This window comes from Sturnus vulgaris, chromosome 17 (assembly GCF_052056855.1).
Source record: "Sturnus vulgaris isolate bStuVul1 chromosome 17, bStuVul1.hap1, whole genome shotgun sequence".
NCBI classification, from domain to species: Eukaryota; Metazoa; Chordata; class Aves; order Passeriformes; family Sturnidae; genus Sturnus; species Sturnus vulgaris.
The window spans coordinates 14,940,049-14,961,527 of NC_142259.1; the positions used below are offsets into that span (position 1 = coordinate 14,940,049).

General features: G+C 52.7%; 1 protein-coding gene across 4 annotated transcripts in view; it reads left to right on the forward strand.

The window, feature by feature from the left end:
• The window catches only part of RALY (RALY heterogeneous nuclear ribonucleoprotein), an 83,955-nt gene extending 65,989 nt beyond the window's left edge, over positions 1-17,966 (forward strand). For 3 of the 4 annotated variants that reach the window (XM_014876129.2, XM_088175171.1, XM_088175170.1), the window contains 8 exons: positions 1,934-2,198; positions 3,375-3,447; positions 9,904-9,951; positions 10,093-10,253; positions 11,486-11,599; positions 12,224-12,366; positions 16,062-16,110; positions 16,336-17,966. In XM_014876129.2, the coding sequence (XP_014731615.1) occupies positions 1,943-2,198; positions 3,375-3,447; positions 9,904-9,951; positions 10,093-10,253; positions 11,486-11,599; positions 12,224-12,366; positions 16,062-16,106 (840 nt within the window). In that variant the 5' untranslated portion in view covers positions 1,934-1,942 and the 3' untranslated portion in view covers positions 16,107-16,110; positions 16,336-17,966. The remainder of the gene's footprint in view (positions 1-1,933; positions 2,199-3,374; positions 3,448-9,903; positions 9,952-10,092; positions 10,254-11,485; positions 11,600-12,223; positions 12,367-16,061; positions 16,111-16,335) is intronic. The other variant, XM_088175173.1, reaches the window with a different exon arrangement.
• The last annotated feature ends 3,513 nt before the right edge of the window (positions 17,967-21,479 follow it).

The window sequence follows — 21,479 nt, forward strand, 5'->3', positions numbered from 1 at the left end:
GCTTGTCTGGGTGGGCAGGAGCACATCCCATCCACAGGGGCTGGGAGCTCACAAGGGAAAACATCATCCCCTGAGGAGCCAAAATTGGGCTCCCCTGGCCAAGGGTGAGGTGCCTGTGACGATGTGCTCCCCTCTAACAGAGGAGAGAGAAGCAGCCAGAGATTTTGTGTCCTGTGGAGGATCTCTGTGCAGGAGAGCACAAGAAAGAAGCAAGACTGGGGTTTTGGAAAGTCTTGGATGCAACCCAAAAATATTGTGGCTTTTATTGTGGCAGGCTCAGCCTGCCAGGGCAGGAGTGTAGGAAAGGAAATTCTGTGGCTTAGGGCTCAGCAAAGCTGGAACATCCCCCACTGCCCTGCCAGTGCCTGGGGCAGGCTGGGCTGGGGCAGCAGAGCCTGCCAGGGCTTGGGGACCAGGGGGACAAGGTCCACAGGGGCTGCACCAGTGACCAGGCTGTTCACACTTGGCCTTGGAGCCCAGAGAGCCAAAGCCCCAAAGCCAGGCAGTACCAGGGAAGATGCTGGGCACCCCCGGGCAGGGGACACCAGGCAAGCCCTGTGCCAGGCTTGGGGACCTCCAGAAGCTGTGGACACCCTGGAGGTGTTGCCCTGGGAGTGGGAACTGTGGCTGCTGCTGGAAGGGGCTGGGGAAGAGCAGCACCTCAGTTTGCATCACAGAGCACCTTGCACAGCCCCTGGGTAAATCCCACACCCTGCAGGGATCCCAGAGCATCTCTCTGCATCTGCAAGGTGGAAATCAAGCTGATCTCTCTGGACAGCTGTGGGTTTTGCTGGAGTTTGAGCAGACACTGCCTTGGATTTCACACGATTTCCAGCCCTGTCCCTCATGCTCGGAGGGCAGACGTGTTCCCAGTGCAGGAAGGAAGGAAGGGGAAGGGGTTGGAGTGGCTCCCAGCTGCTGTGATGGTGATTTCTGAGCTAACAGTGACACCTTCTGCTTGCACAAAATCCATCCCTAAACCCGGCGTGCAGGCAGTGCAGCACAAGTGCCAGCAGGAGCACATGGGCTGATCATTGCTTAAATCTCTTTTAATTTATATCCACAACTCCCAAATCCCCTTCCAGGTGCAAGTGTGGCCTCACAGGGACAAACCCATCCCTGTGCATGGTGAGGGCTGGGCTGGGAGGTGTTGGCAGGGGAAAGCTTGGAAAAGTGGGCATGAACTACTGATGCAGACTGCTTCAAAAAGAGTTCTTTGAATTGTGATTTAGCATGGAGAGGTAAAAGCTTTGCTATGACAGCATTAAAGCTTTTACTTAGATGCAAAACGGATTTAAATCTTGATTTCTGCCCTAGAAGCAACTTCAGAATCAGAGAATACCCTGAGCTGGAAGCATCATTAAAGTCCCAGTCTTGGCCCTGCACAGAACCAACCAGGTGTCAACCTGATCAGTTAATTTCTGTTGCTGTAAGGCTAGAGAGCAGCAAAAAACCACAGTAACACAGGCTTTATCTAGAAAGCAGAAGAAGGGATTTATTGCAGGAGTAGACACATTTTTATAGACTGGTTCGCTGAACCAAGGGCAGAATAAGATCATTGGTCCAAGGAAGGCAACACCTCTTGTAAAGATCAAAACCAAAACATCACGTTCCTCACGCACTCCTCCTGTCCACAACACCAGGTGCTCAACTTTGTTATTCATTCTTTCCCTTCTGTTTTCCTTTGAGTAGCTTGGGAAAACTCAAACTGCTGTTTTCCCTGGCTCTCACCAGCATCCACAAATTTCTAGCAAGAATTCAGGATTGACAGAGTCAGTGGTCTCTCAATACCCAGGGGCTCCCAGAGATGGGACCTGTTGAAATTGCAGCGTGTTGAAATTGAGGAGCTGCTTCCTCTACTGAGAGATTTGTTCCCCCACCCGTTTTTCTGTGAATCCTTTGCACGCCCCCCTGACTCCACCTGTCCTTGCAGGCATCCAAGATGTCCTTGAAGGTGCAGACCAGCAACATCACCAACAAGAATGACCCCAAGTCCATCAACTCGCGGGTGTTCATCGGCAACCTGAACACGGCGGTGGTGAAGAAGTCGGATGTGGAGACCATCTTCTCCAAGTACGGCCGCGTGCTGGGCTGCTCGGTGCACAAGGGCTACGCCTTCGTGCAGTATTCCAACGAGCGGCACGCGCGCGCCGCCGTGCTGGGCGAGAACGGCCGCGTGCTGGCCGGACAGACCCTGGGTGAGTCCCGTGCTGCCGGCCAGCTCTCGGCCCGAGACACTTTATTGCTGGGAAGGATGAATTGGGGAAACCTTAGAAATGAGAGTGCCTAGCAAAAGACTTGGAGAATATGGAAAATAAAAGAGTGTGGGCACTGCGCTGCAGAGAGGGAGAAAGGACAGTGACACACACGGGGCTCTGTGGGGAAAAAAGGCCAATTTATTGTACAGACAGCCCGGATTTAAAGTGTGTCAGTGCAGCCAGGACAGGACGGGAGCTCATTGGACAATTGGGAAAAACATCCTTGGGACAGCACCTCAGGATGTGTCCCACGGGAAAGACACCAGGGGTTAATGTTGGTGATGAATTCCACTCTGTTTGTCACCGTGTTCTCACCCTGGGAGACTCCTCCCTAACTGAAGCTGCAGTCAGCTTGTCAGCCTGGGAATGGAGCTGAGAGTCAGGAGAAATCCAGGCCTGAAAAGGAATTTCCAAGCTGTAATTCCCTAGCTCTATAAATGTGTGTGTCCACATAAGCAAAATAGAAATGACAGCAATTTTTGACCGTGTGGCTGAAAGCAACTGAATGCCTGAAGGCCCCTTTGTTTAGACAATGTTAGATGCTGCCAATACCTAAAAGCAAACAGACATCCTCCCTAGGCATGGCAGGAAGGGTCCCAGATAAAATTTAGATATAAGAAAAGCAGTAAAACATGGTAATACAGTGATTCCTGTAGGTTGCATGCAAATGTTAGAGAATTTGTATCTTGTATTAAATTGGTTAGTGGACATTAGAATATTCAACATAGAAGAAGATTTACTGTACTGTAAACGGGAAAATCGCTCTCTTCTCTCTTTGCTCTTACTCTCTTACCCTCTTACTCTCTTCTTTTACTCTCACTCTATTTCTCTCTCCACCCTGCTCTGAGCTGTGGCTGCAGTTCCCTGCAGGGCCTCATATAAACCCACACCCTACGAAATAAACTGCAACCTTCAACACCAGAATACAGAGAGCGCCTGAGTTTGTCCCGACCGTGCCAACGCAGCAATTCCCACAATTTATCATTGGTAGGAAAATTAAGCCACAAACACCAGAGGTTTATGTCCAAAAAGGACCCCACCCCAGCCCCGTGGCCAGGTGCAGGTGAAGGTGGCTGGGGATGTGCCATGTCACAGCTGCTTGTCCCTTCCTTGCAGACATCAACATGGCCGGGGAGCCCAAACCCAACAGACCCAAAGGGCTGAAGAGAGCAGCCTCTGCCTTGTACAGGTACGTGTTCCTCACAATGAATGAGGTCTCTGGACTGGTGTTTGCCTTCCAGCACCCCCCAACCACTGCCCTGAGCTCCCTGCTGCCTGCCCTCAGCAGTCTGGGCACTGCTGCACATCCAGAGCTTCTCCCAAGGGCTCCTTCCCTTGGCAGTGCCAGCCCCGAGGTTGGCCAACACCTGTGATGTTGTGGGAGGTCTCCTGGGCATGGTCCCACCTGTGCAGGTGTTGGAGCTGGAGAGGGTTGGAGAAGGGTGGGCAGTACCTGCTTTAGCCACACCAGAGGGGTAGCAAGAGGAGCCAGGGAGCAGGAGTGAGGACAGAGGTGCTGGCTGTGGGGGAAAAACAGGGAATAGGGATAATTTAGGGAAAGATAAGAATGATTGTTGAAGGGAGAGAAGAAGGGAAGAAAGTAGGAAGCCCTTGGGGTGACAAATGGAGGTGAACCAAGGAGGTAGCTGGGGGAAATCCCAAGGGAGCCTGTTCTGAGGAGCACAACCCAGGGATCAAGGGAAGCAGGAGGGACAGGTGGGACATGGAGAGGTCTGTGGCACATGGAGTGTGTTACAGATGCCACTGAGCCCTCAGCTCGAGATAATTTATTATCATTTCCACAAGAGATGAAGATTTTCATTTAAGCTCCAGACTCTGGAGTCAGGGGAATGTGGGAGAAACTCGTTAAGTTCTTGCTTCTGGGTGCAGAAGGGGAAACTTGGAAAGGTGTGTCAGGAGTGGTCTGCAGGTTCAGGAACCCAAAACCAAATAACAAGGTCCCCAAATGTGTTTTAGTTATAAATGGTCATAATTTTGATGCCAGTCTCATGGTGAGAAGACTGAGGGGCTGAGTCAGGAGTTGCAAGGTGTGAGGTTGGGAGGAAAAGGCTAAAATCAGTATTGGGGTTCTAGCAAAAGGGGAAATAATGAGAGAACTGGAGATTTTTCCAGAAAAATAAAAGAATGTGAGGGGTGAAGAGAACCCTGTGATTCAGACTCAGCCTTGTGGTTCTGCACCAGTGTGGTGTGGAATGGCAAACCCTGGTTAGAAAGTGCAGCTGTGGCACAGCCAGACCCCCCCAGAGCCCCAGCAGCTTCCCACCACCCACAGGACATCCCGGGGTTCCTTGCAGGAGCCTCTCAGCCCGGCTGCCCCCGTGCACCTTTCAGACACATTTCTCCTCCCATCCTGGGACCCTTTGGCCTCTCACAGGACGTGGCTCTCTGGATTTCCAGGAATGCCACTTGAGGGGAAGGAGATGGGAGCAAAGATGACACAAATCCTGCTGTTCAGCTGCACTGCTCACGTGGGGCTGGGGCCATCACACACATCAGCTCCTTCCATACATCTTGCACTAACGAGCTTTTCATTTACTGCTCAGCCGTGCCTGGAGCACTAATCCCTTCCTCTGGAATGACCAATATTTCAGACTTCCAGACTGCTGAGAGAGATGTTTGCTCCCTCCCACAAATATGGATATGCTAAAATATTGGCCAGAGAACTGCACTGCTCCAAGCTCCAGCAATACTTCATCCCAGACTGGCTGTCAGATTAAAACTTTGCCATCTGGACTGGCAGAACTTACGATATCTCCTGGAAAACAGGGATCCCTGGTTTGCAGTGAGCTGTGGTTACAGCTTCCCAAACCACCATCAATTTTTCCAAATGTTAGACTTCAAAAGTCACAGCACTGTAATTTATAGAAGTGCTGTGTTCAACACAGCAGAGCATTTTTCCAAAGGCTGGGTTTTGCTTTGCCTCGCTCCAAGTCTGCATGGGAGGGTTGAGGGGAAGGCAAGGCAAGGGAAATTCCATTTTGGACATACAGGAAGCAGCAGGTGTGACATTTTTACCTATCCACCAGCCTAGGTGGGTGTCCAGGTGTTTAACAGAAATCCTTGGGGATGTAGCCTCCCATCCACCTCCACCCAGGCTCTTGGCACCATCAGTTTTCTCAGGTGTCTCCACACGAGGCACCTTCCCTTCTTACAAAGCCTTGCTGCCGTCACTGCTCTCCTCCACTCTTGGATCTCTGGGCCTTCCTCCCTCCCTCTGGCACTTCCCCGAGCATCCCTTTGCACAGGGAAGGTTCCTGCCTGCTCTTGCCTGGCACCCTGGCCACCTCCACAGGCATGGCCATGCCTGGGCAGTGATCTGCTGTGACTGTGTCCCCAGGGAGTCACTCACTGCCTCTCCAAATTTTCCTTCTGGCAACTTTTTTTTTTTTTTTCCTGCACAGCAAATATCTGGACAGGATTTCCTGGGGCATCTGGGGCTATGTTCATGTCTGTGCCCGTGCTCCCACCTTGCTGTCAGGTCAGCTGGCCGGGAAGGGAATGTGGCTCTGCCAGTGCCACTCTCGGCTTTTGGAGGCACAAATCTCTGCCCTGCTCTGCAGAGCTGGGGCTAAAGCTGCTCCATGGCCAAAGGGACAGAGAGGACAACCCGAGCAAGAGCTGCTGGGTGGTCCCAGGAGGGGTCTCTGAAGTGGTGACAGGGACAAAGCACTGCTGGCTGACTATCACAGCCAGTGAACACTGGCATCCATCTCCTGCTACACCCAAAGCTGGTGTCAGCCTATCCCCAAACACCCCTCCCAGGCCCTGGTGCTGGAGCAGTGACATCCCAGTGCCAAATCCACATGGACAGGGCTGAGAGCAACCCCGTGGCAGAGGGGGAGGTGAGCAGTGACTTCCCAGCCTACAACAGCCCCAGCACTTTGGGAATGCCAGGCTTCATCCCACATTCCTTTATTTCCCACTGCCTTGGAGTGGGAAAAGGAGGAAGGAGTCTCACACAGCTCCACAAGATCACTGTTAGATCAAAGCCACGTTTTCCAAGCAGCTTTCCAGCAGGTATTCCTTTGCCTGCTGCAGTAATGCCATGCCAGAAGGGTGGGAGCTGAGCTCACCGTGGCACTCATGATCAGCAGTATGAAGCAGTAATTAAAGCACAGATGCTCAAATGCACATTTGCTGTTCAGGTCCAGGCTCAGAAGTGGCCCCACAAATGTCATGGGGAGGCAGTACATGCAAAAAATCTCCTCTCAGTTATGAACAGTTGCATTTTGAACCTGTGGCAGTAGAAATGTTGTTTGATTGCTAAAGGCCAGCAAAGCAGAGGCAATGCATCAGCAGGTGGAAGCATGGCATTCCTTGAAGCCTTCCTGCTTTCCAGCCTTTCACTCTGGTCCCTGCGTTATTCTGAAAGGCTGCAATGTCACCAGCTGACTGAAAAACAGCAAAAACTCTTTCTGTACAAAGACAAGAGCTGCCGAGTCACTGAGGAATGATGTCTCAGTCCAGGATGGTTTATCCTATGAGCAGTGGAATTTTCAGGATAAATCACCCATGCTAAGGCACTCCCTTTTAGCAGCTTTTTTCCTGGAGTCATTCTGGAAGACCTGTCCTGTGCTCAAAGCCTGATTCCAGGGATGCTGCTAAAACTGTCCAGCCCCTGCCTCATGCCCCTGGCATCATCTGTTAAGCCATGAGTGGCTGGTGTGTTACAGCAGGATCATACAGCCACAGGCTGCCCCAAATCCCTCATTCCAGCCCCTTGGCTCCCTTGAGGGCTGCCCCTTGGTCAGCAGGAATCAAAGCAGCACTGCAGAGGCTTTGTTCATGTTTTGGGAGGTCAGGACCAGCTCCCTGGAATAATTATGCCCCTAATTCGTTTTGAAAGGGTAGAAGTGTCTCCAATCCCATAGAGGCTCCCATAAGGACCAGGGCAGGAGAACCCCTCACCCTTGGGCTTTGCACCCACAGATGCTCTGGGGCCTCTGCCCTGCAGTCCAGGCATGGTGTGACCCCCTCACTGCCTCTGGGAATGCCCTGCACAACTGCCAGGAGTGATTCCCACCAGGAAAAGACAGGGCTGCCCAGCTTTTCTCCCACATTCCCTAGGGAAATAGGGAATAGCACAGTGCAATAACATTGACAGGGATCATTGGCTACTTCATCCAGCAGATTGGCTCGTCTGGGAGAGCCTTAGGGCTTTTGGGCATCTCTGTCCCTCTCCAGCTCTTCTCCAACCTTCTCCAGGTGGGATCTATAGATATTTGAGGCTGAGCTTCATCCTACTGGAGCCAAGCCCAGGAGCAGGGCAGAGGTGCCCAAATGGCTCAGGGCAGGGTCGGTGCTGGAGATGGAGGTGCCCATTCCTGTTCCCAGGTGCCAGGCTTTGCCCAGGACAGTGCTGGCAGCAGCAGGGCAGTGCTGTGTGCTGGGGCTGGGGCTGCAGGTGCTCTCCATCCCCACAGCCCCATGGAGCTGCCCATGAGCTGATCCCACAGCTGTGCCCATGAGCTGATCCCACAGCTGTGCCATGCCCTGATCCCACAGCTGTGCCCGTGTGCTGATCCCACAGCTGTGCCATGCCCTGATCCCACAGCTGTGCCATGTGCTGATCCCACAGCTGTGCCAGGGAGCAAAGGCTTGGAGGAGAGGCTGGTTCAGAGCAGGAGTGTGAATTGGGGCCAAGAGAAAGGAATTTGGATGTCTCAGAATTTTGCCAAACACCCCCAAGGCTGGTGTTGTTTATGAACAAAAGCTCCAAAGCTGCCTCATGGGCTCTGAGCCCAGGGAACTTCCCAGCAGAAGCAACTCCTTGAGGAGGGAGTTTGTGCTGTGCTGAAGGCTCTGCTTTATCCCACTCAGAGCCCTGGGGCACAGGGAGATACCACTGTCCTCTCTTGCCTGGGACTGGAGACAACACTGGCTCTGCTGCAGAGAGCCAGAAGCACTTCACCAGAGCCTGTCAGGATTGAAAATATTACAAAATTGCAGCAATTTCATTTGAGTTGCATCTAAGGAGGGGGAAAAATTTGAAGAGGGAGAGTCTGACAGCGTAGAAGCATCCTACTTCAATTTTCCTTTCAAATGGCTTCCTATTTTGATGGTATTTTGTATTTATTGGATTCAAACGGACTTGGAGTCAAACATCCTCAGTGATTAAAGTGAATTGGTAGGCTGAGGGGAGCTATTTTCTTGGAGAGTTTTTTTTATCTCCAGGTTTCACCCCAGGTTAGAACAAAAATCCAGTTACCCATCACGAAAACTCCAGGGAAGTGCCTCGTTCCGTGTTCTCCATCCCCTCAGCCCCACTGACAGCTGGGTTCACTCCAGCAACAGCTGCCCTGGAAGGAGCTGCCTTTCCCTTTCAATCCAGAAGAGGGAATAAATAAACACAGAAGACCATGCAGTGGTTGGGACAGAGGCTATAGTGGGATATTCCTGTCTTTGAGCCCAGCAGGAATGTTGGCTAAAACTCTGGTCAGAAGGGGAGATTGCCTGAAAAGACTGGAATTCGTCTGTCAGAAATGGCTCTTTTCCACCATGCAGTGGAATCTGGGAGGGTTGTGGTGATGACACCTCCACAGTCACATCTCCCCAACATCTCCTTGCTCAGCAGTGAGACCCTGCACTGCCCATCCCATCCTCAGCCAGCTGGGAATGCCACAGGCAGCAGCTGCTCAGGGATGCAGCCCAGCTTTATGGAATATCTCCTCACTGAAGTCCCCGTGGCAGGGCATGACTGAGGCAGGAGGTGCACAAGCCACCTCCTTGTCCTTAACCCTGGCACCAACTCCTTTGCCCCAAAGTAGCTCTGGTGTCTCCAGCTATCCACAGGTGCTCAGGTCCCCCTAGGCACAGGCTGAGTCTTCAGACTCTGCCACAGGTATCTGGGGAACCCAAGGAGCACGGAAAAAGCATCTTTGGGAAAGCCAGCCAGTTACTGAAACTGAACGTGGCTGGGAAGCTCAGTGCCAGAACAGGCAAGACAGAATTTCAGACCCAAACCATGCTTCCCACCAGCCATCCCGCTCAGCCACACATCGTTCTTGCCACTTCTGTCAAAGGTGCGGGACACCAAATGAACTCTCAGCTACACACATGGGTGGTCATCCTTCCCTGTCCCCCACCGATCTCGTTCTTCTCAGCCGCCTCCAGCAGGCAGGACAGGCTTTGCTTTGCGGGGCTGCGCTAAATTGTTTGTTCAGAGCGGAGACCGCGAGCATCGCCTGTGACCCCAGTGTGTGGGGACTGTGCTGCCTTGTGGAAAACCAGCTGCAGCGAGGGGAAAAGTGTTACTGGGTGTCCGGAATGCTCCTACTGTGGGTTAAAATGCAGCTCGAGCTTAAGGAAACAGGACGTGGTCATTGTCCGGCTGGGGGGAAGAGAGGATAAAATAAATAAATATCCCCATAAATATCCCCTTTGTCCCAACTTTTCTCCGTACACATGTTGCTCTGAGATCAGCAGGTTAACACCCCTCAGCCAACATCACCTCAGCCTTCAGCCCCCCCATCTTCCTCCTGGGCGCAGCCCAGCGCCCTGAGCCAGGAGAGTCCCTCAGGAAGGGAATCAATGGATTGATCCTATTTATCCTCGATGTCCTGGGGCGCAGTAATCGTGAATTACCAGCACTAATTAACCCCTGATGCCCTGACTGTCTCTGCAGTGGCTACGACTTCGACTATGACTATTACAGAGACGACTTCTACGACAGGTGAGGCGCAGCCCGAGGGGCTCCGTGGGGCAGGGTGGGGGTCTGGGGGCTCCAGCTCAGCCTGCGGGGTGGCACAGCCGCGGGAGCGCTGCGGGCTCGGGGAGGGCGGCCCCGGCCCCACCTGCCCTGCCGTCCCCTCAGGATCTTCGAGTACCGGGGCCGGGTGTCGCCGGTGCCGCGGGTGGTGCCGGTGAAGCGGCCGCGCGTCACCATCCCCCTGGTGCGGCGCGTCAAGGCCTCGCTGCCCGTCAAGCTGTTCGCCAGGTCGGCCGCCATCGCCAACAGCTCGGCCAAGATCAAGTGTGAGTATGTGGGGGACACGCCTGGGGCACCTCCCTGTAGAAAGCGAGGTTCACTTTCCCGGTAAAATTTTAAAAATTTAATGAAAGACAGTACGAGACAAACAATAAAGCAAAAGGTAATACCGCCGGCATTCAGCCAGGAGCACCCCTGCTGTTTTGGAGACACCCCTTAAATTCATCGGCCTGTTACATATTCATAGACCTGTCATGCATATTCAGGTTTTTCTATAAACTATTTTCCGTATTTGTCCTGGGGTGACTTTGTGATGTTGAATTGTATCCCCATTCGTCTGTTCAGCCCATAAATAAGTTTTGTACCTTTAAGGTTGGATTTGAGAGTGAAGCGGGGGGGAAGGAGAAGTGCTGGGTAGTCAAAAACTAACTAAAAGCAAAGGAGAGCTCTCTCCCACTGTCCACTATGGTGACACAGTCCAGGAGAGGAGATGATGGAACTCCTGTCTCTGTGTTTTGAAAACAACTGCCTCAAACATTCCACTGCTTCTCCTTCCCCCTCCTTCACTCTCAAATCCAACCTTAAAGGTACAAAACTTACTTCTGGGCTGAACAGACGAATGGGGATACAATTCAACATCACAAAGTCACCCCAGGAACTGTTTTGCATGGCCACTCCTCGAGTATGCCTTTTTAGATCATGGGTGTTTCTTGGCTGTGGTTTTAATTTATTTTTCTTACCAGTCTGACTTTGGGCTGTGGTCTTCAATTTCTACAGGCAGTCCGTGCTGGTAGCTGGTACATCAGTAGCAGGTGTCTTTGTTGGGTGTTATCCAACCAAGCAGGCAGTTCACTTAATCCAGACACTTTATCAGCTTACATTACTCCTAAAGAAAACTATACCTTAAAAACCACTCAACACCATACATATAGTATCCACCCTAATATTTGTGAAAAGCCAATACCATAATATGTATTTATAACATCCAAAAAAAACTTGAGAAAGCCCTGCAGAGCTGGGAACAGCAGCCTGGCTGCAGAGGCTGCAGGTACAGCCTGAGCCTGCCAAAGCCTGGGCTCAGCCTCCACAGCCTGCCTGCACACAGCACCCGCAGGCTCTTTGGGGAGCAGCCCCCCAGCTTCCCTGAAAGTTTCCAGCCTGGGGTTCCTCTGTGTTTTTCCTGCCTGCTCTGGGAGGTGCTCTGGGCCAGGTGTGGGGTGGGGCTGCTCTGCAGAGCACTGAGTGCCTTCCTTTCCTTCCTTCCTTCCTCTCCCCCAAGTGAAGAGCAGCGAGCTGCAGACAATCAAAACTGAGCTGACACAGATCAAATCCAACATTGATGCTCTCCTGGGCCGGCTGGAGCAGATTGCTGAGGAACAGAAGCTGTCTGCAGGTCAGTGGGGTGCGAGGATGCCTCAGGGCTGGCCTTGGGCACCACAACTTCCTGCAGGCTCTGACAAGGAAGTGTCAACCCCCCAGGTCCCAGGCTAGAATCACAGGCCAAAATTACACACCAGAGTTCCTGAAATTATGGAGTTGGGGTTTAAAATGATGAGATTTTCTATTGTCATATAGTTTATATTTTTTTTTAGTTTGCTTTTTTTGTTCTACTGTTCTATTTTACTGTCATGTCCTATCATATTGTCTATTCTATTCTATTCCCATTCCTTTCCTATCCTGTCCTATCCTATCCTGTCCTATCCTATCCTATCCTATCCTATCCTATCCTATCCTATCCTATCCTATCCTATCCTATCCATCCTATCCTATCCATCCTATCCCTGTCCCTGTCCCTATCCCTGTCCCTATCCCATCCCATCCTGCCTGGCTCCCACCATCCTGCTGAGGGATGCAGAACCTTCTCTGCTCTCTCCTCGATCTCCCAGGCTGCCTCCTGAAAACCAGCAGAACTCCCCACTGCAGGAAGTGTTTCCCTCGTGATTCTTTCCCCCGCAGTGGTGTGGGGGCTCTGTGGCTCTGTGCCCATTCCCAGCCCTGATCCAGCTGTTCCCTGCAGAGGCCCGGAAGAAGGAGAGCAGCAAGAGCGAGGTGTCCCAGGAGGACACGGCCTCCGAGGCCGAGGCCACCGCGGAGGAGCCGCTCAACGGGGACGAGGGCGAGGAGGAGGGGCTGGCACGGGAGGAGTGTGAGGATGAACTGGTAAGAGAGCTTGGGTTGCATCCCTGCAGCAAAGGAGCCCAGTGCTGGGCCAGTGTCACTGGAACTTGCCAAATCCCCAGGAAAAGGAGTTTTTCCTTCCTCCAAAGAAATTGCTGCATTTAAATCTGATTGTTGCTCACAGCTCGTTCTTCCAAGCTGCTCTGCTGCCTGCAGAAGTACTGCCCATGCAAATACATGTGGAGGTGCTGAAGAAACTTGGCTGGCTCTTGAAATTCAGACATTTATCCTTGTTTTCATACCTAGGAGTGGTTTAAACCAAGCTGCTCTGCTCCCAAGGGATTTTTAGATGGATTTAAACACACAAGGACAGGCTGTGGTAGATGAGCTACATTTGCAGTCCCCTTGCAGCTGACCAGACATCCACAGAGTCACAGAAGGGTTTGGATTGGAAGGAACCTTAGAGAACTTCTCATTCCTCTGGGCAGGGACACCTTCCACTGTGCCAGGCTGCTCCAAGCCCTGTCCAGCCTAGCCTTGGACACTTCCAGGGATCCAGGGGCAGCCACAGCTGCTCTGGGCACTCTGTGCCAGGGCCTCACCACCTTCACAGGGAACAATTCCTTCCCAATATCTCATCTGTCCCTGCTCTCTGATAGTGGGAAGCCATTCCCTTTGTCCTGTCACTCCTGGCCCTTGTCCAAACTCTCTCTCCAGAGGCACTTGTCCCATGGCTCAAGCCAAGGTCTCACCCCAGACATGTGTGGGGCACACATCAGCCCCACTGCTCCAAACTACCCCAAACAAGGGTGTTCCTGGTGAGCCCAGTGTCAAATCTCTGCATTTAGGTGGGACCCAGTGTTTGGGTACAGAACAGATCGTTCCAGGCACTGTGGTGGCACTGGCAGCGCTGTCATTTATCCCAAACCAAAGCTTTTCGGAGAGCAGCATCAGCTCCAGATCCAGGCTGAGGGCAACTGGGCTGCAGGGTAGAAGGACACTGACCTGCCCTGGGTGGCCCTTGGAACAGCTCCACTCGCTCCCTACCTCAGCACTGGTGGCAGCAGAAGTGAGGATGAAGCTCAGCATCCCTCTCCTCTTCCTCACCCCCCGTCTCTGGGGTGATCATGCTGCACATCCACAGCACTTCCCAAGGCCTTAAACTCCTCCAGCTCCAAACACTGCCAGCTGGTTTGTGCTCTCCTGTCCTGCCCTGCTTGAGCCATGCTGGCTGAGGGCTCTCAACGGGGTCCTTCAGTTGTCTCAGCTCTGGGGCCTCGTGGCTGGGCTCTGTCAGTCCTGCTGGAGGAGAGAAGTCACACCAGGCAGTGGGAAGAGGAAAGGCACGAGCTCTGTGTCAGGAAAAGGAAGGCCAGGTTTGAATTACATCAGGGCAAACAGATGGAAGAAATTAGGGGGAAACTTGCTGATGTTAATGATGATAAAGCAGCGAACAGCCTGTCAGCAGAAAATGTGCATTTCTCTGCCTTTGCTGGGGTAAGAAAACAGTGGAGAGACATCTGCTGGTAGTGGTTTGAGAAGAGCTGGTCCTCATTCAGAGGAGAAGAAAAGGATGATTGTTTCAGCTCAATTATATCTCTGTTTTCAGGAACTCCCTAGTCCTGATGTGGCATCAAGACCAGAAATATTCCACTGCCAGCCTCAGACAGGCTCCCAAGTGCTCTGGGTGGTCAGGGCAATGTGTGGAGGTCATGTGCAGGGAGTTTCTAAAGCCCTGCAAGGCAGCTCACCAGAGCTCACAGCACTGAGCAGTTCTGAAGTCCCCCCAGTTCCTGAGAGTGACTGCTTTATCCCCCACCCCAGTGTGGCTGTCACCAGCTGCTGTCCATGGACATGGCACCCACATGGGGTCCCTAAAATCCCTTTGGCTCTGAGGGACAGGGGAGTGGCAGGAGAAGAGCCAGAGAGCAGTTAGACAGAGCTGAGGGAGTTTATTGAGTTCTGAGCCATAAATTTGGTTATAGAAACTATTAAGTGCAGCTGGATTGGTGGTCAGTACTATTTGCTACATTTAGTGTGGGATACAAAGATTATTGTGTATGTGCCTTAAATGTCATATGTTTGCAAAAAATGTCATATGTCAGCTGAGGAGTGTCTTGAGGGATGGCCCTGCTCAAGGGGAGATGCCTGCACACAGACAGCTGCTCTGGAGGGAAAGCTAAAGAGATCTTGATGTGCTCAGGCATTTACAGCAGATAGTGGTTGATTTGCAGTCAGATTTTCTTCTGTTTTCATGCAGTTTTGGTAATTTATCTGCCCAGTCTGCATCCAAACGGTTTTTGGGGCTGGGTGTCCACTGAAAGTCTCACACCATAGGAGTCCAGGTGTCCCAGTCTCCTTGGCCTCCAGAGACATCTCATGTGGGATTTTACCAAGCAGATCCCTGAACAACCCAAAATCTGCTCTCTTAAGTTCAGGGATTTGATCCTGCTCTTGGTGTTGGTCACTTCTCTCAGGGTACTCAGGTTCCCAGTCCCATGGGCTCTGCAGCCAAGGCTTCTCCCCACTTTCACATCCCTGACCAGCTGTTCCTTGGCCATCAGGAGCCAGAATGCCTCCCCTGCTCAGCTGGCTCAGAATTTACTCTTGATGTTCTCCAAAAGTCTCCTGTTTCTTACTCCAGCTCTGCTCCTTCCCCACAGATGCCAGGGGGGTGGAGGTCCCCCCAGGGGATGCCTGCCATGGTGCCCCCCACGCTGGGCTGGCCCTGATCCTCGCCCACAGGCTCTGAGCTGGCTCAGCCTGGTCCAAGGCACATCCCACTGCAGCTGGGCTCTGCCTTGCCCAGAACAAAGCCACTTCCCCTGGTCCTCAGGCAGAGCCTGTTCCCTTGCCTTTCTTTTTAGGGTCCCTCCTGTCCCCTGCAGACAACTCCTGGATCCACTTCCATCTGTGAAATACCCTGAGCAGGAGGTTAAACACCATTGCTGAGCACCCCATTCCCCCAGTGATGCTGCTCTGCACAGCAGCTCCAGGAGGAAATTCCACTGGGAACCATAAAGGCTGGAAAAGACTTCCAAGACATCAAGTCAGTCCAAACACATGCCATGCTTTCCAAACCTTTGCATGGGGAGCAGTTCAGCACCATTACTGTGGCCTTTGAAGTGATGAGTTACCATTCTGGATAGAGTTCTGCTGCAAACTGGGACCAGTTCCTGTGCTCAGCAGAATCAGGACAGTGATTTGCCTTCGTGGACTGATGCACCTTGGAGCACTGAGCAGTTCCAGGGAACAAGAAACAGGGTGAGAGGAAATGGCCTCAGACTGTGCCAGGGGAGATTTAGATTGGAGAGCTGGGACATTTCTTCACTGAAAGGGTGGTCAGGCATTGGAACAGCTAGTCAGGGAAGTGAACATGGAGGTGCTGAGTTAATGGTTGGACTTGATCATCTTGGAAGTCTTTTCCAGTCTAAATGATTCTGTGATTCTATTACTTCCAAGCTCTGGAGGGAATTACACATCCCACGTCTGTTTGGTAGAGCCATTTCAGAATAAGTAGCCAGAGGAAATTTGTGGTTTTACCTGAGGCCTCTGTTGTGCCAGAAAGCACAGCCCTGTCCATACCAAGTGTGTCTTATAGCTCAACCATCACACTGAGCACCCTGGCACTGCTCTCCCACAGCAGGGGACCAGCTGGTGACCACACGGGAGGTGTCCCAGGCAGGGCAGGAGGGACATGGGGTGATTGACTGTTTGTGGTTCCCTTTTCCCTGCAGGAGAACAGCCATTACACAGACGTGGAGGATGCCAGGCTACAGTAACCAGGTACAGCTCCTGTGCTGCTGATGGAGCCAAAGCTCTCGTTCTGTGCCTGTTGGGCCTGGGGGGTTGCTGCTTCAGGAGAGGCTCTTTTCCACTGATCCTCTGTGTTTTACTAGCATGGAGCTTGGCTGTTCAGCTGGGTCATGGCCAGCCCTTCACCCCTTTTCCTGAGTGACAAATCTCTGGGGTTCAAGGACAGTGCTGTAGCTCCCCCTTCTCTCCTTGCAGCTGTGAGCAACAGTGTGAGGAAAGCACGAGGCTAAACCCTGTCCTGGCACGTTGAGCAAGACAAGCTGAATGGAAGTGCTGCTGTCATCTCTGCCTGGCATTCAAAGGAGAAACTTGGCCCAACATCTTCCATCCATCTGTAAAGCAAAGGCAAAGAAAACTCATCCTCCCAGCAGATCCCCACCACCCCTGCAATGGATTCGGAGCTCTGCAGCCAGCAGAGGAGGCAGGAGCCAGACCTGCACAACCCAGAGCCACCACAGAGACCAGGAGAGCAGGTGTGTCCCCAGGGGAGCCAGAGGTGTTCTAGAGCTGCTTGCAGGAGAGCAGAGAGAACTCAGCCTAGCCCAATAAAGACATTTTTCCTGTGCAAGGTGAGAGCCAGAGCATTTCCTGCCTGAGGGGAGAGTAGTCTCAGTTTGGACAGTTTGTGTTCTTGTGCTGAAGATCCTGTTGAGTCGGAGGCTGTGGGGTGAGCTGTCCTCCAGCACAGCCACCTCCTGTCACGTCTCTTGTGCCCCATGAGCTGCTGTGTGTCCACGGTCACTTCCAGGTGGAAAGTTGTTCCATGAGCTGCTGTGCTCTGGGAAGCTGCTTTAAGAGGGAAGGGGAGAGGAAGCTGCAGGAAAGCAAGTGATCCCAAGCAGGAGAAAGCAAGCAAACGTCACCCTCCAGTGGTTTGATGTCCTCATTTCTCTACCGTGTCAGGGCTGAGCAGGCCTCTGCAGAGTGAGGGGTGCAAGCAGGCATGGATGAGACCCTTTCCTTGGACCAGCTGCTCCCTGGAAGGGATGTGGAGCACCCACCTCCTGCAGCCTGAAGCCAGAGACATCAGCCCCTTGCCTGGCTGCCCACATCTCCTCCTGCCCCGGTCAGGACACGTCGGCAGAGCGGTGTGACCGCTCCTGCCTGGGCTCCGTGGCCCGGTGACAGCGTGCCCTAGGCTGGGGACAGGGAATGCCCCGAGCACCGTGCATGTGGGTGTGCCAGCCCCTCCCCTGCTCCCCAGCCCCCAGCTGCTTTGCCCCCGGGCCGTGCTGTGAGCAGAGGGCTCATTGTGGGGCCCTTCTCCTCCTCGTTTCTCCTTCCTGGGCTCGTCCCGTTTTCCCAGGGTGGACGGGACTGAAACTCACGCAGCACTTTATTCACACCTGCTGTGTCCTGCCCATCCCTTCCCCTCCAGAACACACACACACACACACACACACACACACATCAGTGCTTGGAACCCAGAGCAGTGTCCACACCTTCCCCCTGGCCGGTCCCTCCCACACAACACCTGCGTGGTCCTGAGTGCTCCAACCTCATCCACAGCATCTCTTGGAAGGGTGAAGGGAAAACAGCTCCAGGGGTGACACTTCCCTGTCCCTGGCGCCATCCTGGAGCACGCATGGCTCTTGAAGCACAAAGTTTTCTTTGCATTTCTTCGTTTGGGCTGCTTGAGGAGGGGTTGGAGGAGACCCGTGCTTGCCCCGCCCTTGCCCGGTTCCTGTGCAAGGTCTGCACTGAGCTGTTCTCCAGGCCTGGAGAGATGAGCTGCAGGTTTGGCTGTGAACTGACTGTGCTGCTGCTGTTTGGGAGAGAGATGACCTTGTACATACAATCCTGTATAATAAAAGAAAGAAATCTAATTTGCTTCCCCTCTCTTCTCTCTGCCCTACACACATACTTGTTTCTTCTATTCCAGGCAAGTCTTTTTTCCCTTTCCAAGCCTCAGCTCTGCCCACAGGATTTACTTACCCTTGCCCACTGGGCTGAGCAAAGCATCTGTGTTCACAGGGGTTCTGTGATTCTTCCCTGGAGGTTTGGAAAGTTCTTTGATGCAGGAGAGCAGGAGAGGCCAAATCCAGGCCTTTAATCTCTGGACTTTGCACTGGTCCAGCTCAGACTGGAAAAATCTGGCTGCTTTTCCAGTTTACACAAACCAGCAGTGCTAAAATCTGCTCCTTAAGCAGATTGTTAAGCAGAATGTTCTGGTCGACACCAGAGCCGTGTCAGGAGGGGCCAGTGACCAGTGGGGAGAATCCCAGAATGGTTGGGATTGGAAAGGACCTTAAAGATTATCTCCTGGGGACAGATTCCACTGGACCAGGTTTCTCCAAGGCCCATCCAACCGGGATGGGTTCTTTGTGGCTGAGCCACCATCCTGCCCTGAAGGACAAAACTGAGTTTTTGGTGAGTCTGAGATGTTTGAACATCCACCTGTGCATCCATCCTGCCATCAGTCACCAGCTCACTCCTGATGAATGAGAGAGCAGCAGCATCAGACTGACGGTTGGGTGTCTGTGGCTGGAAGGAGGAACAACAGGAGGGGGGAAAAATCTCAAAGCCAAACCAAGTCAAACTGGCTGTCAAGAAGATGGAAATCAGCCCAGGCTTCAGTGTGCTGAGCCATACACCCAGCTCTGAGAGCTGCAGTGCCTCAGAGGCTGGGCTGGGTCACTCCAGCTCAGCTTTAGAGCACAGACCAGGCCACCCAGCAAAGAGCTGGTTTGGTCTTGCCCCTTATTTTGGGAGGAGAGCAAGGGGCTTTGGGAGCTCTCAGGAGCAGGGCAGTTCACTCTGTTCTTGGCATGGTAGGGGGGGCCCCAAGGAAATGAGTTCTGGGGTTTGGGTGCTCAGCGAGGTCTGTCCATGATCATGCAGAGAACCCAGGTGAGGGGGCAGCAGGGGTGGGAAAGGGACACCCCCGACCCCTTCATTCACCCTTTGGGCCATAAAGCACCTGCAGAGCTCCCTGCTGGCTCCACTGCTCTGTCAGGAGAGGAAGGGGGCCCAGGAGAGGTTTAGGTTGGAAAAGCCCTCTAAGGACATCCAGTCCAAATTGCCCAGCTCTGCCAAGGCCATCACTGACCCACATCTCCAAGTGCTCATCACGTCTTCTAAACCCCTCTGGGGATGGGACTCCACCACTGCCCTGGGCAGCTGTTCCAATGCCTGACCACCCTTTCAATTACAAAATTTTCCATAATATCCAACCTAAACCTCCCCTGGTACAACCTGAGGCCATTTCCTCTTGTCCTATCCCTTGATAGCTGGGAAAAGAGACCAGCCCCCGTAAAGGAGGGAGATTCTCCTTAGCCCTACTGTTGTTGCTGATGTATTTACAACCCCATTTTTTATTGTCTTCTATGGCAGTAGCCAGATTAAGTTCAAGTTGAGCTTTGACCCTTCTTATATTCTCCCTGCACAACCCCATGACACCCTTGTAATTGTCCTAAATTGCCTCCATGTTCTTCCAAAAGTCAAGAATTACTCTTTTCTCCTCAGTTCCAGGCAGTTCAGCCAAGGCAGTTTTCTTTCCCATCTCATCTTTTGGCACACAGGCACAGCCAGCTCCTGGCCCTTTAGGGTTGTCCCACTTAACAGAGCTGTGGTCCTCTCCAAGGCCCTTTAAACACCCTGACATTAAAAGATGTCAGATCCCATTAGCTCTTGAATGAATGTAAAGGGTCCCACCCTATTTACAGCCAACCTCCTTTTCCATGGTCCAGTGTGGTCCCCACTCCCTGTAAATTGTCCCTACCCTGTGGGGATGTAGGAAGACAAAGGTTGGGCCAGTCCATTCTCTCCAGAACAACCCCACAGGCAACAATTTGTTCAATATCTGCATATTGTGAAGAAAAGTGACCAGATAAACTGAGCAGCTCAGCTGGACATATACAATTGTCATGGTGTGAGCTTGAAAAAAAAAAAAATAGTATGGTTTTTGTGAAAGACTTTCCCCACCACCCACAGAGGGAAGGTCCCATTCCCAAGTGTCCTGGACCTCACCTGGCTTCTCACTTGTGCTGCTGTTTGCTGCCATCCCATCAGGGGCAAAAGCAGCATGGCCTTGGTTAGAAACAGCCTCAAAGTCTCCGTTCCTGCTGCCTTGCCTGCACCTCTGCAAAGGGAACGGGAATGTCTGAGGCTGCTGACACACTTTGGGTTAAATTGGGATGGGATGGGATGGGATGGGATGGGATGGGATGGGATGGGATGGGATGGGATGGGATGGGATGGGATGGGATGGGATCACAGATATGCAGGAAGCTTTGGTGCTCTGGTTTTCCCATGCTGGCCTGGACAGGCATTAGAGCAGCAGAGCAGGGTTCCTCCAGTCCCAAATGCTCTTTCCATTGCTTCTGGACATGGACAAACAATCACTGGGACTAAAATGCCTGCAGTCATTCATTCAGTCTGAGTCCAGAAATGCAACAAAAACCCCCACTGGCTTTTATAACTCCCATTAACTTGGATGAGCATCACAGTTCTAGGCTGTGCAGCACTTTGGGAACATTTCAGTTATTGCAGCTCTAACAGGACTGTCCTTTGGGGAATTGGTGAGAGCCAATGGGTCTGTCACAGTGGTTGTACCCTCCTGCATTGTCTTCTTACCCCCTGCAGGAGGTTCAATTCCCTCTTCTCAATAAAGTTTTGCATGTGGAGATATGGTCAGAAATCCCACAGGCTCCTGGTGGAGCCTGTCCATCCCCTGTCAGGAAAACAGCCCCAAGCCTTGGATGGGGACAGTGGTGCCAGAAGGACTCAGCCACACTGGGAGTGCTCTGCCTGCCCTGGACACCCTGCACTGGCCCAGCAAGAAAACACCGAGTTCAGCACCTTTCACTGCCCAGCTTTCCTCCCAGGCAGGGGGAATGCTGCTGGCCCAGGCACAAGGGTGCAGAGCCCCCAGCACTCCATGGGTTTGCTCAGAGCTTCCTCCTGCTGGGTGAAGTGGCCTGAGGAGAGCAGGTCTGGCAGCTCAGCTGGGACATCTCCTCCTGGGCTGCACCCTGTGCTCCAGTTCAGCCCTTCCCTTTGTCCACACAGGCCAGAGCATCCCCTGTGCTGCTTTGGGCCAGTTCAGGAGTCACCTCTGTGCCCACAGCATCTCCAGAGGGTCAGAGGGACTCCAGCCCCAGCTCACTCCACTTCTTCAATCCAAGGGTGTTCTTGGCCAGGGGAAAGATTTAAATAAAGGCCACCTCCCTCATGCAGAACAGAGAGTAGAGGGGAACAATGTGCTTCAGCACATGGTTTAAATGAATTTTGGGGAAGTGGAGAAGGTCTGGAATTAAAACCAAACTGCCATGTGTGGAATATTCGAGACTCCACAGGCAGCCCCAAGCAAGAACTTTCCCACCAACAGGGAAACCTCG